The sequence below is a fragment of the Maniola hyperantus genome, chromosome 13 (genome assembly GCF_902806685.2).
Source record: "Maniola hyperantus chromosome 13, iAphHyp1.2, whole genome shotgun sequence".
Taxonomy (NCBI): Eukaryota; Metazoa; Arthropoda; class Insecta; order Lepidoptera; family Nymphalidae; genus Maniola; species Maniola hyperantus.
The window spans coordinates 2496923-2517073 of record NC_048548.1 but is presented as its reverse complement, the minus strand read 5'-3'; the positions used below and the strand labels follow the sequence as shown (position 1 = coordinate 2517073).

The following is a 20151-nucleotide window of genomic DNA, read 5'->3' as shown; positions in this document are numbered from 1 at the left end:
CAACTTTTGTGGCAATTTCTCAACATCCAAGAAATGCGATCAAGAATCGCTGTATTCCATTACGAGCTGTCGGAAACCATTCTAAGGCAGTTGAACTTTTATAGAAGGAACTTGTTCTAACAAAGAATAATCAAGCTCATGTAATCTTAGCCAATTATATTTACTTTACTGCACTTAATGGTTTCAGATGAGACTCGCGATAACGCTAACTCGTGTTGAATCTGCAGATGGATGCCACGGCGCTCAACGGAACCTCTTTGACACGTGCTATTTAATTGACATAGGAGTAGGACAGATTCGTGTATGTTTGAAGTCCACGCGTGACGTACTAGCCGGATTAAAAGTTCACGCGATAATATCCCATAGGCCAAAACGTTTACAGGTTCAAATTCTTTGCCATATTTTGGGAGTTCAAAACGTGGTTCGAAGACCCAAATGCTCGGTGTCGGTGAACAATTTGCCCCGGACACGTCACTCAGTGTAATTGGCTGCTAGCCGCTATTAACTAATGAGATCTATCGATAGGATCTGGTCGGCGATCGTGCAAAGCGAATCTCTGGGATAGCGCGCTCCGTTAGCTGACAGCGGGCAGGCGACAACGCGAACGGATTTGAGATTCAACTCGAATGTCTATGTCGAGATGCCGACCGACGACGTGTGAAACTATCCGACAAGCCGAGCGTCCTGCCTATTGCGTTGATTTGTGCGTATAAGGCGCGGTTACCCGTACACCGGTAACGGATGAATTTACTACTGTATTTACTGGATGTAATAGTAGTTTTTCTTGTGATTGTTTACTTAGGTAACGCCGCCATCGCCGTCCGCTAATGGTATAATAAATTTCTTGTAATAGTTCGACAGGAAATTTATGTGTCAAATCCTTTCTGTTGTTGGAGATATTAATAGGCGGTTAACGGTCCAGCAATTTGCCGCTGACAGATAAAATGATTTCTATAACTGCGTATCTTATTTGCAATTGCTGCTTACGGCTACCATAGTTTATTGGGTAACTAGACAGGCAAATATATCCTCCAACAGCAATAAAAATCCGGTGAAGTGCGAGTTGGACTTCCGTATTATAGTACAGATATAACACTAAGTACCCACTTTTTAAATATTTTATTTTTTGAAATTTGTCATCTTGGTTTTTTATTACTTATTTGTTTGTTATAGCGGCAATAGAAACTCTGGAAATTTCATGAAATACCCGCTGACAGACAGACGGGCGGACAGCGGAGGCTTAGTAATAAGGTTCCGTTGGCTCCTTCATAAGGTACAAACTCTTAAAACGACAAGTAATTGAGTCAACAAATATACCTAATACGCAAAACCAAATGTGATAAATTGTACCCAAAGTAATGCGAAACTAAATATCTCTAAGAGTCAAAGCAACAGACAGGAAGAGTTTAAAAACATCCCTGTAATCCAATACGAAATTAGTTAGGCAAAGTCCACGAGCGTTTACGATGGGTCTAATTCGCTACCAGTATTTATTGTTGCCACAACTACACAAATATCGGCGCTGTTAAATCACGGACGACAAGAGTAAAAGATTGGGCTTACATGGCCGCTTCCAATTTTGGTGTCAAATAAAAGGAATTAAATATGGTAAGGCCGTGGTGCTAAGAATAATTTAGCACTAAAACGGATCTATGCGTCGTAGTTCATCCCTTTCTGAGCAATCACGATTTGCTTGTTGCAACCAACGCAATAATAGGTGTGGGCCATTTCTAATCTTGGTTTATGGGTTGTGACTTGTGGATAGTTGTATTTTGGACTTATGATCCAAAAGAGTAAGCTAACTGAAAAACTGGTAAGGCATAATTTAGGTTACCACATTTGTATAAATGTACAATAGGATACATATTACAGGATGCAAAATTCGAGTGCATATTTTTTGTTAATAATTTTAATAATATTGTAGCTAATTCTGTTGTGCACTATCCCTTCTAAACAAAATTGACTGTTCTAAATCTAGTGTTATCCTTTTCCGCAGGGAATATAGAAAAAGGGATAGCATTCATTAAGACCTGTCTTTTTAGTTCAGTTAGTTTAGTTTAGAGATTGTGTAAACAGAATTATCCACAATGTATTTGATTGTGTAAATTGCTACACTGCTGCAGGAAATAGACTTAACATTATTCCATTAACAAAATTTTATAGAACTTACAACTTAACTTACCCACAAAGTAAATTCACCAAGGTTTAACTTTCCGATTTGAAATTTTATCACTATCGTTATTCACATACACACCTACTTTCAGGAAGGTTTTTGTATATTACACATAGGTATCATTCTTTTGTACGAAATAAAAGTACACGTAAATGTCCGCTTAAAATTTGTGATGATAGGTATGTAGGTACTTCTCCGAAATTTCTGAACTGATTTGAGAATTTTTCTCGTCTATTTTTCGCGCTTTGCCTCCTCTTTAGTTAGCGATATTCCCTCATTCGCTCTTTACGCGAGTTTTAATGCGGTCGAACCAGACAATTTAATGATTTTTGCCTTATCCATCCGGGGGCTTATTAGTTTGTTCGGAAAGGGTTTGGGGTAAACTGTGTTTTCAAACCGTTTTGATAATTTTTGTCGTCTATTTTTCGCGCGCCTTTTAGTCGCATCTTGGCCGGCATGTAAACACAGCCAGTGTCGGCGGTCGCGTGCGATCAGTCGATCACGGCAACTTTACATCTTACACAGTTAGCGATATTCCGTCGTTAGCTTTTTACGCGAGTTTTAATGCGGTCGAACCCATGTCGAACCGGACCCCTTTAATGATTTTTGCCTTATCCATCCGGGGGCTTATTAGAGCCGCTCGGAAAGGGTAAACTGTGTTTTTGTGATCAAGGATTGTGATGTCTCTGTCGTATCAATTACACTTAATTTATGGCCAATCGTGCATATTACTAGTTTTACACTGCTGTGATGAAGACACGACAAGAGGTAGAAAGTTCTTTTTTCCGACTATGGCAAAAAACGGAAGGGTTATGATTTTAGGAGTGACTAGCTTATGCCCGCGACTTCGTCCGCGTGGAGTACCTAAGCAAATTTTAAACCCCTATTTTACACCCTTAGGGTTGATCTTTAACAATGAGATTTTTTAAACATAATATGAGCTTAATAAAATATGTCATACTGCTAATTGCAAAAATATTAACTACTAGCTGATCCCCGCGGCTTCGCCCGCGTAGATTTAGGTTTTTAAAGATCCCGTATAGCCTATGTCACTCAGGAATAATGTAGCTTTCTACTGGTGAAAGAATTTTTAAAATCGGTTCAGTAGTTCTAAAGATTACCCCCTACAAACAAACTTAACGACATTACCTCTTTATATAATACAACGGGCCGTGCAGCAGAAATCGTAATATTTTAATTTCGCCATAACTTCAAAACCAAACGTCCAATTTTAATCATTCAAAGACCAAATATTATCTCCATAAACTGTTCTTAGTGATGAAATCATTTATTTTGATAAGGATTAATAGCATGAGTAAAATAAACGCGTTTAAATGTAGTCCAAAAAAAATTCAAGATTTTTAAATAAAAAAATGGTTGCTGTGCCTCACTCGACATAGATGGGTATAGTGTGTCGCGGACTTTTTTGTAGATATTTATAAGATCTACAATTAAACAAACAAACAAACAAACAAACAAAGTTTTCCTCTTTATAATATTAGTGTAGACAAGACTTCAAACTTCAAACTTCAAAACTGACAGACTTTCGTACAAACTTCAAACCCCTAATTTACCCCTTTAGGGGTTGAATTTTGAAAAATCCTTTCTTAGCGGACGCCTACATCACAATAGCTATCTGCATGCCGAATTTCAGCGCGATCGGTCCAGTAGTTTGAGCTGTGCGTTGATAGATCAGTCAGTCAGTCAGTCACCTTTTCCTTTTATATATATAGATATAGATATACGATAGATGATACATGCCACCTCATCCGCCAGTATTTAAGTTTTAAAAAATCTTGATGTTTTTCCGTTATAAAAAGTAGCGGATGTCCTATATATGTATATGTTGAAGTACAAACAAACATACTGTTGTATTTAAAACTAGCTGATCCCCGCGGCTTCGCCCGCGTAGATTTAGGTTTTTAAAGATCCCGTATAGCCTATGTCACTCAGGAATAATGTAGCTTTCTACTGGTGAAAGAATTTTTAAAATCGGTTCAGTAGTTCTAAAGATTACCCCCTACAAACAAACTTAACGACATTACCTCTTTATATAATACAACGGGCCATGCAGCAGAAATCGTAATATTTTAATTTCGCCATAACTTCAAAACCCAACGTCCAATTTTAATCATTCAAAGACCAAATATTATCTCCATAAACTGTTCTTAGTGATGAAATCATTTATTTTGATAAGGATTAATAGCATGAGTAAAATAAACGCGTTTAAATGTAGTCCAAAAAAAATTCAAGATTTTTAAATAAAAAAATGGTTGCTGTGCCTCACTCGACATAGATGGGTATAGTGTGTCCCGAATTTTTATGTAGATATTTATAAGATCTACAATTAATTAGAACATTTTATGGTTCTATCTTTTATAGTTTAGGCAGCGTACGCAAAATAAGTAACTTTTCTGGTTGATTTTTTACACCTTGTGTCCGAAAAACCCAAATATCTTACGGAACCCTATTTTTTTCCAAAATAAAATATAGCCTATGTTACTCGTGGATAATGTAGCTTTCGAATGGTGAAAGAATTTTTAAAATCGGTCCAGTAGTTTTTGAGCCTATTCAGTACAAACAAACAAACAAACAAACAAAGTTTTCCTCTTTATAATATTAGTGTAGATGGGTAGTGATACAGAAATTGAATTGAATTATGTCTATAGATTTTTATCCAATAAGTTGAACAAAAAGCCGTGTCTGGGTACGCTTAATTAGATACAATTCTATATTAATTAAATATCAAAATACTAGAAAAAGTACTAGGTACTAGGTACATATGAATTATTAAAAGGAAAGGTGCTTGGGGTAGGTAGATAATATTATTCAATTAATTTTATTCATATCTGCTCATTATTTTTAACCTGAGCCTAGACTGGATAATCTCGTAGTTTTTAGAGGGAGTCTCTGCTTTATTAAGCTACTAGCTAATGCCCGCGACTTCGTACGTGTGAATTTAGATTTTTAAAAATCCCGTGGGAACTCTTTGATTTCCCGGGATAAAAAGTAACCTATGTCGCTCTCCAGGTCTTTACCTATACCCATGCAAAAATCACGTCGATCCGTTGCTCTGTTGCGACGTGATTGAAGGAACAACCAACAAACCAATAAACCAACAAACAAACACACTTTCACATATTTACAATATATGGGTACTGATAGGTACGTAAATATCTAGACGTAGGTACACGTAGCACATTTCCCGTTCAGATGGACCTACAGCTATTATTATTATTATTATTTATTTATTATTTAATTAGAACGGCCATAAAGCCAATTACACTAATTAAACTACGAGTACAAACTAACATAAACAATACTTACAAAAATTGTTAAAATTATAAATTTTAATATATATATCTATATCATATATTATTTATATGATATAGGTTGGTACAAAATTTCCGTATTTTCATACTTCCATACTATTTTTTGTTTTATTTTATTTAGAAATCTGTATTGCACACATGTATGTAATACTAATATTATAAATAGGTATGTAAAAATGTGTTTGTTTGTTACCTTTTCGCGACCCATCTGCTTAACCTATTACGATTGATACTTATATTTTGGAGTCGGACATTCTTAGGCTACTTTTTATCCCGAAAGATCAAAGAATTCCCACAGGATTTAAAAAAAATTCCACGTGGACAAAATCGCGCGCATCAGCTAGTCAGAGCTCGTATGTTAATAATATGTTAATTAGTGGATATTTATATATTGTAAATCATCAAGTTAAAGATATAAAATATGTTCTATTAATAACAACAAGACTATTAGTATAATTTAAATCGTAATTTAACTGTTATATATATATTTTGCCCTAAATGGGCAATGATATCGAAAAAGGGCATATTATGCCACTCAAAAGCGTTTGGTCTAATGACGTCGTGGTTAATAAACAGACAAACGTCAGGGCGGGTATTGTAGGAATTGATGTATGTGCATATTGGTCCGAGAGCCGGGGGTTTAAAAGTCCTATGAATATGATACATGGTCAATTTTTGACTGTCTTAAACGACGACACTTCTTCATGCATTCTGGTGGGAGGCTTCGGCCGTGGATAGTTACTAGTTACTACCCTACCGGCAAAGCCGTGCTGCCAAGCTATTTAGCGCTCCGGTACGATGCCGTGTTGAAACCAAAGGGGTGTGGGTTTAATAAAAACTGCCATACCCCTTCCAGGTTAGCCCGCTTCCAACTTTGACTACATCATCACTTACCACCAGGTGAGATTGCAGTCAAGGGCTAACTTGTATCTGAATAAAAAAAATGCATGCTAACGCTGTCATTGTTATCGAAGAGCGGAGTATTCTGACACAGGAGTAGTTCTCCTACTCCTAAAAGAAGGCCTCCAACCACTTTGTGTTATTTTTATTTTATTTTATTTATTTTTATTTTATTAGGAGAACCAACAGCTTACATTAACGAATTATAATCTTAAACTTAAGTAACTACAAGCTAATAAAAGGTATGTCCGGCAAATTGCTATTGCGCTGGAACCATGTCTCATTGAACAACAGTCAACATCGAAGTGACTTCATTTTGACGTCATTTGACGTATATTTAAGTGAAAATATACCATCAGCTCGAAACTTCAGTCTAGTGCTGACGTCAGTAAAATGGCGGTCACGCGTATTAGCAATTTGCGGAACTTATACTGCAAAACTAGTTATTTGAAATAAACTATTTTTATCTTTTTTTCTTCTTGGCATTGAAGGCTGTACAGGGCTCTTCCAGATCCAGACCTTGTGTCACGTTGACCGTTGCAGATCTATTATGATAGCCAACATTTACAGCTCCTGTTGAATACTGACTGCCGCCAGGATTAAAACCGGGAGGTTCTCCGACTATTATGTTGTGCGGAGTGTGTGAAGCGATGTCACATGCCTGGCAGATACACGAGCTAATGCGGGATTAGCATCGGCGTTAGGCAATAGTTGACGACCTCTGGTGCTTCGATGCAAATACCCTGCACCTTGTAAGATAAAGTTCTTACATGGGATGTTTTAATGAAGAATCTATTAGCCGCTCGAACAAAAAATATTAAAAATTGGCCGCCATGCAATTTTAAAAAAAACCGGCCAAGTGCGAGTCGGGCTCGCGCAATGAGGGTTCCGTACTACAGTCGTATTTTTTCGACATTTTGCACGATAATTCAAAAACTATGATGCATAAAAATAAATAAAAATCTGTTTTAGAATGTACAGGTGAGGACCTTTCATATGATACCCCACTTGATATAGTTATCTTACTTCGAAAATTGAAAATACTAATTATTAGTTTATGACCACAATTTAATTTTTTTTGTGTAATGTAACCACAAATTCACGGTTTTCAGATTGCATCATAGTTTTTGAATTATCGTGCAAAATGTAGAAAAAATACGACTGTTGTACGGAACCCTCGTTGTGCGAGCCTGACTCGCACTTGGCCGGTTTTTATTTTATGGTTTCTAACTGTTCGGTTGTAAGAGCCAGGAGTAACCAGGAAACAGCTTATTGGTGTAGTGCACAAAAACCGTGGATACAAGTCAATCAATACCGTGCCAGGGCCCAGGCGCGCCGCGCGCCATACTTGGCTCATGTTTGATGAATGCCCCATTCTTATGGGCTTTACCTTGGTGTTAGCGATGAGTGTTCAGTGATTCCATGGTGGCTTCTATACAATTTCTTCGTTTTTTGTTGGTATTGAAAATGTCATGTCGCATTAATTTTTACTTCACTGTAATTTGTAATTTTAATGACTTTCCTCATAGGAAAGTCATTAAAATTACAAATCATTAAATTCTCTGCGCCAAGATGATCATCATCCGGCTGAGTTTGTTGTGGGCTCATCTCAGACCAGGGCAAGTTTGGAACCCTCATAGCTTTAGTTCTAAGTTTGCGTTATCAATTCAAACTCAAAGCATTTATTCAAAAATTTTATGGGACCACCACGGAAACATCCTCTGTTGATTGAAAAAAAATTGCAAATCGGTCCAGAAACCTTGAAAAAGTCGGTGTGCCTACATTCTTAAAAAAAACGGACTGAATTGAGAACCACCTCCTTTTTGGAAGTCGGTTAAAAATGGGTGCACGCAGATGAAGTTACGGAAAACATCTAGTTTTAGTACTTAGTTGTTACTTAGCAGAAATCGTAAAGCGCCATGTCCACGCCCGAGGGAATCACAATAAGTCGGATCTACTATCGTCGGATAAGAGTTGTATGAACATAGTGGCACGGCGAGATTATTGCCGCGATTCTCTCGCCCGTGGAGATGGCGCCTAAGGGGCTTAAATTATTGGTTGATGCAGAGGCGGATTAAATGACGACAGCGCCCTAGTCAAGCACCTCATAGGCGCCCCTCTAACAGCCATATTAAAAAAATTACTAATTAGGTAACTTCAAAAGAACGTCGTCTCATTGCGTAGCGTAACCACATGGCGCGTTTGGAACCCTCGTAGCTTTGGTTTTAAGTTTGCGTAATAATTATCTTACAAAAATCTATCACCAGACCATCAAAAAGAGTAATTTATTTACCTATTTTGAATAAATCATTTGACTTTGACAAAACTATCGAAACTACATACTCGCTTCCCGCTGATCGCCAACTCGTTTAAGTTTCTAGTTCTACTCGTTTCTCGTTCATCGTCGGCGGTCGGACCTTCTAAAACAGGTAAAACCAAAAATGATCGTAGTAAATAACTGATTTATGAGCTATATAAACGGGTACCGCACTCTGTACATCATTGAAGCTTATCGGAGAATCATCATCATGATCAACCCATCGCCGGCTCACTACAGAGCGCGGGTCTCCTCTCAGAGTGAGAAGGGTTTTGACCATAGTCTACCACGCTGGCCGTGTGCGGATTGGTAGTCTTCACACACCTTTGAGAACATTATGGAGAACTCTCAGGCATGCAGGTTTCCTCACGACGTTTTCCTTCACCGTTAAAGCAAATGATATTTAACTCTGAAAAGTTAGAGGTGCGTGCCCGGGATCGAACCCCCGACCTCCGATTAGAAGGCGGACGTTCTAACCGCTAGGCTATCACAGCTATTGGAGAATAGTTAACTTTAATTGGTCATTGTACAGTCATGTTGATCGCGATAGCTCTAGCTTCAAATATAAGAAACATCTCATATTTTATTCTGAAAGATAATTTTTCTCATTACGTCGTCTTCTTACGAATCAGTCACTGAATGTGCATTAACAATGGATCGTTCATTATAAATTACAACTTATAAAACGTCGCGATAACAATCTTAAATGTTATAATTTGTTATAAGTAGCCTTTCATATTTTACCTTCACTTATGATAGATATCGCTGACATAAAAGCTTCTATACGTGTTCTTATTAACAGTATAATGTGCCATCTGAGTGTAAGATGGATTTTTATTAATTTGACTAGCTTATGGTCGCGACTTCGTCCGCGTGGACTACACAAATTTCAAACCTCTATTTCACCCCCTTAGGGGTTGCATTTTCAAAAATCCTTTCTTAGCGAATGCCTACGTCATAGTAGCTATCTGCATTCCAAATTTCAGCCCGATCCGTCCAGTAGTTTAAGCTGTGCGTTGATAGATCAGTCAGTCAGTCACCTTTTCCTTTTAAATATTTAGATTAGCTTATGCTCGCGACTTCGTCCGCGTGGACCACTCAAATTTCAAACCCCTATTTCACCCCCTTAGGGGTTGCATTTTCAAAAATCCTTTCTTAGCGAATGCCTACGTCATAGTAGCTATCTGCATCCCAAATTTCAGCCCGATCCGTCCAGTAGCTTGAGCTGTGCGTTGATAGATCAGTCAGTCAGTCACCTTTTCCTTTTAAATATTTAGATTAGCTTATGCTCGCGACTTCGTCCGCGTGGACCACTCAAATTTCAAACCCCTATTTCACCCCCTTAGGGGTTGCATTTTCAAAAATCCTTTCTTAGCGAATGCCTACGTCATAGTAGCTATCTGCATCCCAAATTTCAGCCCGATCCGTCCAGTAGTTTGAGCTGTGCGTTGATAGATCAGTCAGTCAGTCACCTTTTCCTTTTAAATATTTAGATTAGCTTATGCTCGCGACTTCGTCCGCGTGGACCACCCAAATTTCAAACCCCTATTTCACCCCCTTAGGGGTTGCATTTTCAAAAATCCTTTCTTAGCGAATGCCTACGTCATAGTAGCTATCTGCATCCCAAATGTCAGCCCGATCCGTCCAGTAGTTTGAGCTGTGCGTTGATAGATCAGTCAGTCAGTCACCTTTTCCTTTTAAATATTTAGATTAGCTTATGCTCGCGACTTCGTCCGCGTGGACCACTCAAATTTCAAACCCCTATTTCACCCCCTTAGGGGTTGCATTTTCAAAAATCCTTTCTTAGCGAATGCCTACGTCATAGTAGCTATCTGCATCCCAAATTTCAGCCCGATCCGTCCAGTAGTTTGAGCTGTGCGTTGAGAGATCAGTCAGTCAGTCACCTTTTCCTTTTATATATTTAGATTTTCCTTATAATATCATGTCTGCAGCTTCAATAGCCTAACGGTATGAATGGTTGGCTAAAATCCGAAGGGTGATAACTCTTTAGTCAAATCTGTTACGACCATAACTAAATCATTTTGATGTAACTTGTCTGTAATTTGTTGATGAGTTATTAACAACATTGCTAGACGATAAACGTTCACTGCTGGACATAGGTCTCTTGTAGGGACTTCCACACACCACGCTGAATTCAGCGGCGCCCTCCGACTCGTTTGAGGTTGCGATTCTAGCACCTTGGGACCCCAATGTCTATCAGTTTTTCGAATTATGTGCCCTGCCCATTACTATACTTCAGCTTCGCAACCCGTTGAGCTATCTCGGTTACTCTAGGTCTCCTACGATCTCCTCATTTCTGATTTGATCACGTAGATATGCTCCAAGGATATATCTGCGTCGCCCACTAAATGAACTTTCGTATTCGTATTCACAACCATAGTTGGTGATTATTTCTCGGATTCATATGTCATCACTGGCAACACTCCCTGTTCGAAGACTTTGATCTTCAAGCACTGAGGAATTTTGAATGACAGCTTCGGGCTACTTAAATATTTATATCCTAAAGAAACAGAAAAGCTTTTGGCTTACTCTAAAGTCTAAACGGCTGTCGTTTCGTAAAGTTAAGCGTGGATAAGCGACGATATAAGGCTCCTATTTTTTATCGTTACATCACCGAAGTCGTGACCGGCACGGGAGTTATTCGGCATCTCGGTGTTGTCTCGCGGACAGGTGAATGCGAGGCTAATGCTGGCGCCCGACACGCCACAATTAGCGCGCACCACCCGACACCAATTAAATCCACGCGACATAAACATGCCCATATATCTGCCTGAAAAATAACGCGAATTGAGTTTCGCTTGTAAATGTTCCGTGGGTACCATTTCGACCTACGAGTAGACCTATTTGCCATTCACTAATCTGTGCTTTATAGTTAACTAGCTGATGCCCGCGACTTCGTCCGCGCGGAATTAGGGTTTTAAAAATCCCGTGGGAACTCTTTCATTTTCCGGGGTAAAAAGTAGCCTGTCCTTCACCAGGATGCTGATGCCCGCGAATTCGTCCGCGTTTGGTAGTTTTTCAAAAATCCCATGGGAACTTCTTGATTTTCCGGCATAAAAAGCCTATGTCACTCTGCAGGTCTTTATTTATACCCATGCAAAAAATCACGTCAATCCGTTGCACCGTTGCGACGTGATTGAAGGATAAAGCAACAAACAAACACACTTTCGCATTTATAATAAGGGTACTGATTTTCTTGACTCTACCTGAGTATAAAGTTCATGACTAGGTATAGTACTACGAGAGGGGTTCGAATTTAACGAGATTTCAATTTAACGTTGAGTTTCACGAAACTGTTGACGCTCTTTAAATTCGTCATCAATCGTTATCAGAAAACGCTCTCGGATAGATAGACAGACGGACAGAATACAGATGTCTAACTTTTAGTACTATCGCACAGAACGTCAAAGAATAAATAAAACCAGCACCTGCGGCGGGTGTCGGCAGAAATTAAAAAAGAACAATGCAATTTACCGCTTTAAAGAGATCTAGAATTCTGTAGGCATTTTAACAAGCGCTTTATACTTTATGCTCAAACTTCGTGTTTCTTCTAGAAAATAAGCTGTCGAATTATGTGAATTTATTATTGATGAACAAGTTTTTCTGTGTCTATGACCTTCCTTTATTACTTTTTTCAACGATATCGAGGTGTTTTCAACATAACCATCGTGCAGTTTTTTAACCATTTCGATATATGGTACTTATGTGTTATAAAAAAATTTACCCTTTAAGGCAAGTGAAAAAAACCGGCCAAGTGCGAGTCAGGCTCGCGCAACGAGGGTTCCGTACTACAGTCGTATTTATTCGACATTTTCCACGATAAATCAAAAACTATTATGCCTAAAAATAAATAAAAATCTGTTTTAGAATGTTCAAGTAAAGCCTTTCATATGATACCCCATTTGATATAATCTTACTTTGACAGTCCAAAATAGCAATATTTGTTCATGAACACATTTTAATTTTTTTCTTGTGATGTGACCACAAATTCACGGGTTTTCAGATTTTTACCCTGAAGTCTGCTATAAGACCTACCTACTTGCCAAATTTCATGATTCTAGGTCAACGGGAAGTATCCTGTAGCTTTCTTGACAGACCGACAGACAGACAGACAACAAAGTGATCCTATAAGGGTTCCGTTTTTCCTTTTGAGGTACGGAACCCTAAAAAACGGTGGAATGTTATAGAAAATATTACGTAGTTAAATTTTTTAATTGTATCTATTATTCAAATAGGTATGTAATATATACGTTTTGGTCTAGCGATTCTTTACTATGCAAAAACTATTATAATTTTCTGCATTTCCGTATAATGATTTACCTATCTTTTGACACTAATTGTGATATATTTACTAACGTATTTAGACTCATTATATGCATATTATTTTCTATCTTACATGATTTATACAGCGACGGTTTAAACGGAAGTCTAATTTGATGTAAATTGTGCTATTATATATGTACTAATAATAATAATATATATATAATCTTTATTTGCGACCATAGCGCACAGTTTACAGTTATACAAAACACAAAAATTAATAATACAGTAAAAATTAATCTTGTCCGGCATAAACCCTGTCTGTCTTGCGTGTCTGTGGCGCAAAACTGTTCCAAAAAAGGAGAATTATCTCAGCGTAATGCTGTAGTAGTGTATGTGGGTACACTACCTCAACGCTTTTAACTAGCTTATGCTCGCGACTTCGTCCGCGTGGAGTACACAAATTTCAAACCCCTATTTCACACCCTTAGGGATTGAATTTTATTAGGGATTGAAAATCCTTTCTTAGCGGATGCCTACGTCATAATAGCTATCTGCATGCCAAATTTCAGTCCGATCCGTCCAGTAGTTTGAGCTGGGCGTTGATAGATCAGTCAGTCAGTCAGTCAGTCACCTTTTCCTTTTATATATTTAGATACAGTGAACTGTATGTTGAATATATAATTATAAACAAAATAAGTCATGCAAAGTAAACTAATAACCATACCCTCAAAAACAAATACGGTAAACGGACCAGCATCATGATCCCTCGCCTAATAAATAGTTTAGATAATAAAATAACAGAACTTAGAGTTAATTTAAAATATAAGATCCTATTTCATTAACGAATTGTAACGATTCCCATTTTTAATCGATTTCAAAAAAGGAGGAGGTGCCATTGTAGTCTCATAAAAATATGAAGTCTAGACAATTCGCGCAGCTAAAGCTAAGTGGCAACGGCTCCAAAAAGTATTATAACGGAACTATATTAACTCTTGTATACATAATATATTCGGTAATAAATTAATTTTTTTTTTAATTTTTAGTGTTTGTGTATTGAAGTCGGTTTTTAGTAAAAAAAATCCCATTTTAGATTTAAGTGTACTCGTAAGTCGTAACACAATTTCTAAACTAAATTAAATTAACAGGTCTAAATCTAGTGCTATAATTTTCCGCAAGCAACATTATGAAAGGGATAGCAATAGATTTAGACTTGTCATTTTAGTTTAGTTTAGAGATTGTGTACAACGGAATTCGCCACAGTGGAACCGATTCTAAGCACAACCTTATTTTAGAGTATTCGCACCCTCTTCTTACTATTGTAATATGAAAAGGACAGAAGCAGTTTGACATTTGTAATTTAATTTTTAGATGGTAAAACCCGTGATTTTAGCACGCACTTGCGAACCTACTGTTTAAATTTGTATTGTGCACTTAGAGTCTTTAAAAGTCATGTTCCGTTCCTTTTTTAGCATTAGTAAAAAGAAAAGGATACACAGATAGTCTAAATTTAGTTTAGAGAGAGACTAGAGAATCAGGGCCAGTGTTTCTCTAGACAAATTACGTAATATTAATTATAGAATGTTTATATTATTATTATTGAACACTTCATTCGAGATAAATCCAAATGACATGAATATGCTCTTACATAATTACAATTAATATAATAACGAATAGTATATTTTTTTATATGAAATAACGTTTATATGTCTCAATTGTATAACGATAACTGACCTTTATTTTTCCATTAACCTATGCAACTATTTTATTTATAATCATTTTCTAGAAATTGAAACAGTGCGATTAGATCATGTTTTGTATTGTCTGTTATGTCCAATAAAATTTTAAAACGAAAATATAAAAATGTTGTAACAGACAAAAAACCTCTCAACATCTTACATCGTCAATACAGTATACACCTTTTTGTCACCATATAAAGTGCAGTTAACTGTTAACAAGAAAATAACTTTATCATATTCATATTTTTCGTTGAAAACTATAATGGTTTGTTGGTAAATGTCATTTTTTCTTTACAGGCACTCAGACTACGCTCCGATCGTTCGCCGAGGTATGTGTTCTAATTTTTTAATAACTATATTTTTCTATACAGTTAAAATAAATAAACGTATTTAGCCTTAGATAGGTGTTTTTGTCTTACTCATGATATTTTAGCCCCATTTTGTAGGCGCGAGTGTAATAAAACATATCTACATTGTAGAATCATTCAATAGAAATGAATTCGTAGAATAATAAGTATAATAGGAAAGATATTTCGAACAATCGATTGAAAAATTTTTGCGCTACAAAAAAGAATAGACATTTTCAACTTAATAAAACGAAAAGTACCTTCGCGAGTCATTTCATTTATTACTAGCTTATGCTCGCGACTTCGTCCGCGTGGACTACACAACTTTGAAACCCCTATTTTACCAACTTAGGGGTTGAATTTTCAAAAATCCTTTCTTAGCGGATGCCTACGTCATAATAGCTATCTGCATGCCAAATTTCAGCCCGATCCTTCCAGTAGTTTGAGCTGTGCGGTGATAGATCAGTCAGTCAGTTAGTCACCTTTTCCTTTTATATATTTAAAGACTAGCTATTTCTCGCGACTTTTAGCGCGATTAATAATTTAGCACTCGAGGATAATGTAGCTATCCCTTAGTGAAAGAGTTTTTGAAATCGGATCAGTGGTTTCGGAGATTAGGTATCTCTTACATCCAAACTTACAAACTTTGCCTCTTCATAATACTAGGATTGTTTGATTGTAGGAAATATTAATTAAAATTGAGTTGACTTACTGATTATACATAGTATTTCGTGCTTGATACAAAATCATTATACTTATGCTTTTATTTGCATTCATAACTAAACATTTTAAGGGAAATCACTATGTAAGTATATTTCTAATTAAACTTATAATTACATAATAATATTCGTTAACCTTATAGATAGGTACATTTTTTATCTAATTTGTTTTATCGCCAATGGCTTTGCGCTAAAATTACCGACTCATTTTCAATTATAATACCTACGAGGCGCTTATTATTTTGAAACTTAAAATATGTATTCTATCCAAGTAGCCTCTCGGAAAATCAATTTAGACTATTCGTTGTCTATTTATTGCCTTGATCAATATTTCTTGTTAAATCTTTAGGTCTATAGCTGACTGATTTGGTTATACAGTATTTAAATCTGTAGACAAACGGCCGAAATTTAATAATAATCAATTTAAGTATATGTAATCTGTTGGATAAGTTACTTAAACATAAGAGCCAGCGCGTGCCAGACGTAAAGCTGAAAGTTTCTCTGGTATTGTCCTCAACATTGGGAGGAACCTTTGTTCGGATGTTTGTTTGAATCATTGTGGCTTTGGGAAATAACAGGTAATAAAGGTGTAAAGAAATCTTACGTCAAAGCGTAGTCTAATTTTTTATATTTTCTTCGAAATAGCTACTACAAGGCTATTACAAATCACGTCATGCATTGCCAGACACTTAGTGTCGTGGGAACCCCCACCAGACACCCTTAATAAATAATTACAAACGTTAATAATTTATTACTTTAAAAGTGTCTGGCAAGGGGTTGCCACCATACTAAGTGTTTGGCAATGCATGACGTGATTTCTAATAATATTCTGAAGAAAATATTAAAAAAATTAGACTTTTCGCTTTGACGTATTGAAATCATCGTGGCTTTTGGGAGATAACAGGTAATAAAGTGTAATCTTACGTCAAAGCGTAAAGTCTAATTTTTTATAGCTTATTATATATACCGTCAGGTACTGTAAGCAATTCCCCCACGGCTCGGTCGCCGGAGGTGAGCCGGAGCCGGTCGCTCAGCGCGTCGTCAGCCGCGCCCGCACCGGCGCAGGCCGCTCGCAAGAGGACTTCTTCCGGAGTGTTCCAGGTATAAGCATAGATAGCGTATTATATATACCGTCAGGTACCGTAAGCAATTCCCCCACGGCTCGGTCGCCGGAGGTGAGCCGGAGCCGGTCGCTCAGCGCGTCGTCAGCCGCGCCCGCACCGGCGCAGGCCGCTCGCAAGAGGACTTCTTCCGGAGTGTTCCAGGTATAAGCATAGATAGCGTATTATATATACCGTCAGGTACTGTAAGCAATTCCCCCACGGCTCGGTCGCCGGAGGTGAGCCGGAGCCGGTCGCTCAGCGCGTCGTCAGCCGCGCCTGCGCCGGCGCAAGCCGCTCGCAAGAGGAGGAGGTCTGTAGAGTTACTGACATAGACACAAACGGGTTGCGAAGCTGAACTGGCAATGGCCCACCCATTGCCAGTTCAGCTTCGCAACCCGTTACCACCACATAATTCGAGTTATTTAACCCCCTCAAAACCGGCCAGGAGACAATATACAACTGCTACTGTAAAATCTTCTTTCTTTTCTCTCGTCTCTACTGTTAAAACGTCTGCTACTGTAAAACTAAGAATATGTATTTCTGTATTATTATAACAACATTGTTCTCCTTATGTTTTTATGATTTAGAATTTTTAACACCAATCATTAATTCTATAAGACTGCTTCATCCATTAAAATCAAACAAATTTGTGGCCCAGCGAAAATATGCTTCAATGAGTTTTGCAAATACATAATTATCATGATCAACTCATCTCCCGCGCCGCGCGCCGGCTTACTACAGAGCTCCTTCTCAGAGTGAGAAGGGTTTTGGCCATAGTCTACCACGCTGGCCATGTGCGGAATGTTAGACTTCACACACCTTTGAGAACATTATGGAAAACTCTTAGGCATGCAGGTTTCCTCACGATGATTTCCTTCACCGTTAAAGCAAGTGATATTTAATTACTTAAAACGCACATAACTCCGAAAAGTTAGAGGTGCGTGCCCGGGATTGAACCTCCGACCCCCGATTAGAAGGCGGACTTCTTAACCACTAGGCTATCACAGCTTCATATTATACATATCATCATCATCATCATCATCATCAACCAATAGACGTCCACTGCTGGACATAGGTCTCTTGTAGGGACTTCCGTACGCCACGGTTTCGTGCCGCCTGGATCCAGCGGCTCCCTGCGACTCGTCTGATGTCGTCCGTCCACCTAGTGGGGGGTCTTCCAACACTGCGTTTTCCGGTGCGAGGTCTCCATTCCAGCACCTTGGACACATTATACATATATGTACATACTTATATTTAAATCTCCCAAACAGGTCGAAGAAAGCGAACCACCACCAAAGAAGACAGAAGTCGTCAAAGAAAACACAGAAGAGCGTAACAGCTCTGCAGTCATATCGAACGGTCGCAGGAAACACAGCGAGAGTGAGAAGGAGACGGCAAAGGAGAGAAGAATAGAGAAAGATGTAGTGATAAAGAGTTTCGTCAGCGACAGACCAGTCGAATGTGTAACCGCGTTCAAGGAGAGCGATAGTTGGGACTAATATATTGAAGTTGATGTCTAAAGATTGTTTTATTTTGTCCTTAGAACTTTCTCCTCATTTCTAATTCGCATCGCTAAGATTTGGAATACCCCTGCAATTATAATATGGGTACATTCAAGTCAAGAGTGAATAAGCATCTTCTATCAAAAAAGAGCAACCGCCGAGTTTCTTGCTGGTTCTTCTCGGTAAGAACGGCATTCCGAACCAGTGGTAAATTAAAACTACCTGACTATTCATAAGCACTTGTAAAAAGTTTACATATATAAAAAAACATTCTATTCTATTCTATCTTAGACTGCATAATTACTGGCCACCGGGTCTGATTGCAGCCAAGTCAGCCATCTATACAAATATTATAAATGCGAAAGTGTGTCTGTCTGTCTGTCTCTCACGGCCCATTCGTTCAACCGATTTAGACGAAATTTGGTACAGATATAGCTTGCATCCCGGGAAAGGACATAGGCTACTCTTTATCCCGGAAAATCAACGAGTTCCCACGGGATTTTTAAAAACCACTGATGAATTTAATGAGTGTCAATCTGCCTGTAATCTGTCGATAAGCAACATTGATATTTGTCAATAAAGATCATTCATTTTTGCCAAATAACAACGTTGCTAAGTAACTTATCGACAGTCTGGATTGATTTATAATTTCGGCTGTAAGCGTATATAAATTCATACATTATTTTTCTAGTTTTCATGTACTTATGGCTACGTCAAAATTACCACCAGTTTGGAAAGCAGTTTCTATTGAGAAGAGCCGGCAAAAACTTAGCAGTTTTACTCTTTTCAAAACGCAAAATGCTACAAACAATATGCAGCAATGTTATCAATGGAATAACAACTTTTTACACTATCTTGCAGGCAGCGGAATGTACAGTCGATTTGCTTTCGTGCAACATTGTCATTATGGAATTCATCAATAAAATTGTATAATAGCTGCAACTTATTAAATACACGAGTATGTGTTACTATAGGTGCTAAATATTCCATACACGAGAAAAAATATGAGTGTTGCATAATGAACTAAAAAATAAGTATACTAAGTAAGGCTACTGTAATACTGTGATATTACGGTGAAACCGTAGACTGAATAAAAAAGCTAGACAAAGGAACGTTTCTCATTCACACTAAAAAGAGAGCACAGATAAATTTACTAATGTGATAAATAGAGACGCAGCTAACCTATTTTTTGTCCCTTATCGTGTAACCGATTTTTTTCAAGGACTACAACTTTAGTTGCAAAACAAACTTTGAGAATTCGTGGCCTCATTGTATTTGTCATTAGTCTCATTAATCTCAATAGTTTTCACATAAAAAACGTTTAATACAAATATTGTTGATCGGTTAATACAAATATTGACTACTAAACAATGGTAATTGTCGTGTTATTCATCGTTACGTCGTGCTATCGCTATCTCAGACGCGGTTACACAGTATTTTAGTCGAGCTTTTTTACTCAGTCTACGGGTGAAACCCATGAAACCGAGCTTTAGTTTTATTATTTCAGATTGAATTCGAAAAAAAAATTCACCAACAAGTAACTTTAGTAAAAAAATTACATTTGAAAATGGCGCCGTGCAGACGCCATTTTGTTTTAGGTTTCTGTATCTCAAAAGGAAAAAGTACCCTTATAGGATCACTGCGGTGTTCCCACTAGATTACAACAAGGGGCGGACCGATAAATTCCTAAAAGGCCGGCAACGCATCGGCAGGTTCTCTGGTGCTGCAAATGTTCATG

General features: G+C 37.7%; 1 protein-coding gene across 2 annotated transcripts in view; it reads left to right on the top strand.

The window, feature by feature from the left end:
* LOC117987593 (poly(A)-specific ribonuclease PARN-like) overlaps positions 1 to 17041 on the top strand; it is a 45181-nt gene extending 28140 nt beyond the window's left edge. The window contains exons 12-13 of one of the 2 annotated variants that reach the window (XM_034974627.2): positions 15040 to 15071; positions 16782 to 17041. In XM_034974627.2, the coding sequence (XP_034830518.2) occupies positions 15040 to 15071; positions 16782 to 16915 (166 nt within the window). In that variant the 3' untranslated portion in view covers positions 16916 to 17041. The remainder of the gene's footprint in view (positions 1 to 15039; positions 15072 to 16781) is intronic. The other variant, XM_034974625.2, reaches the window with a different exon arrangement.
* The last annotated feature ends 3110 nt before the right edge of the window (positions 17042 to 20151 follow it).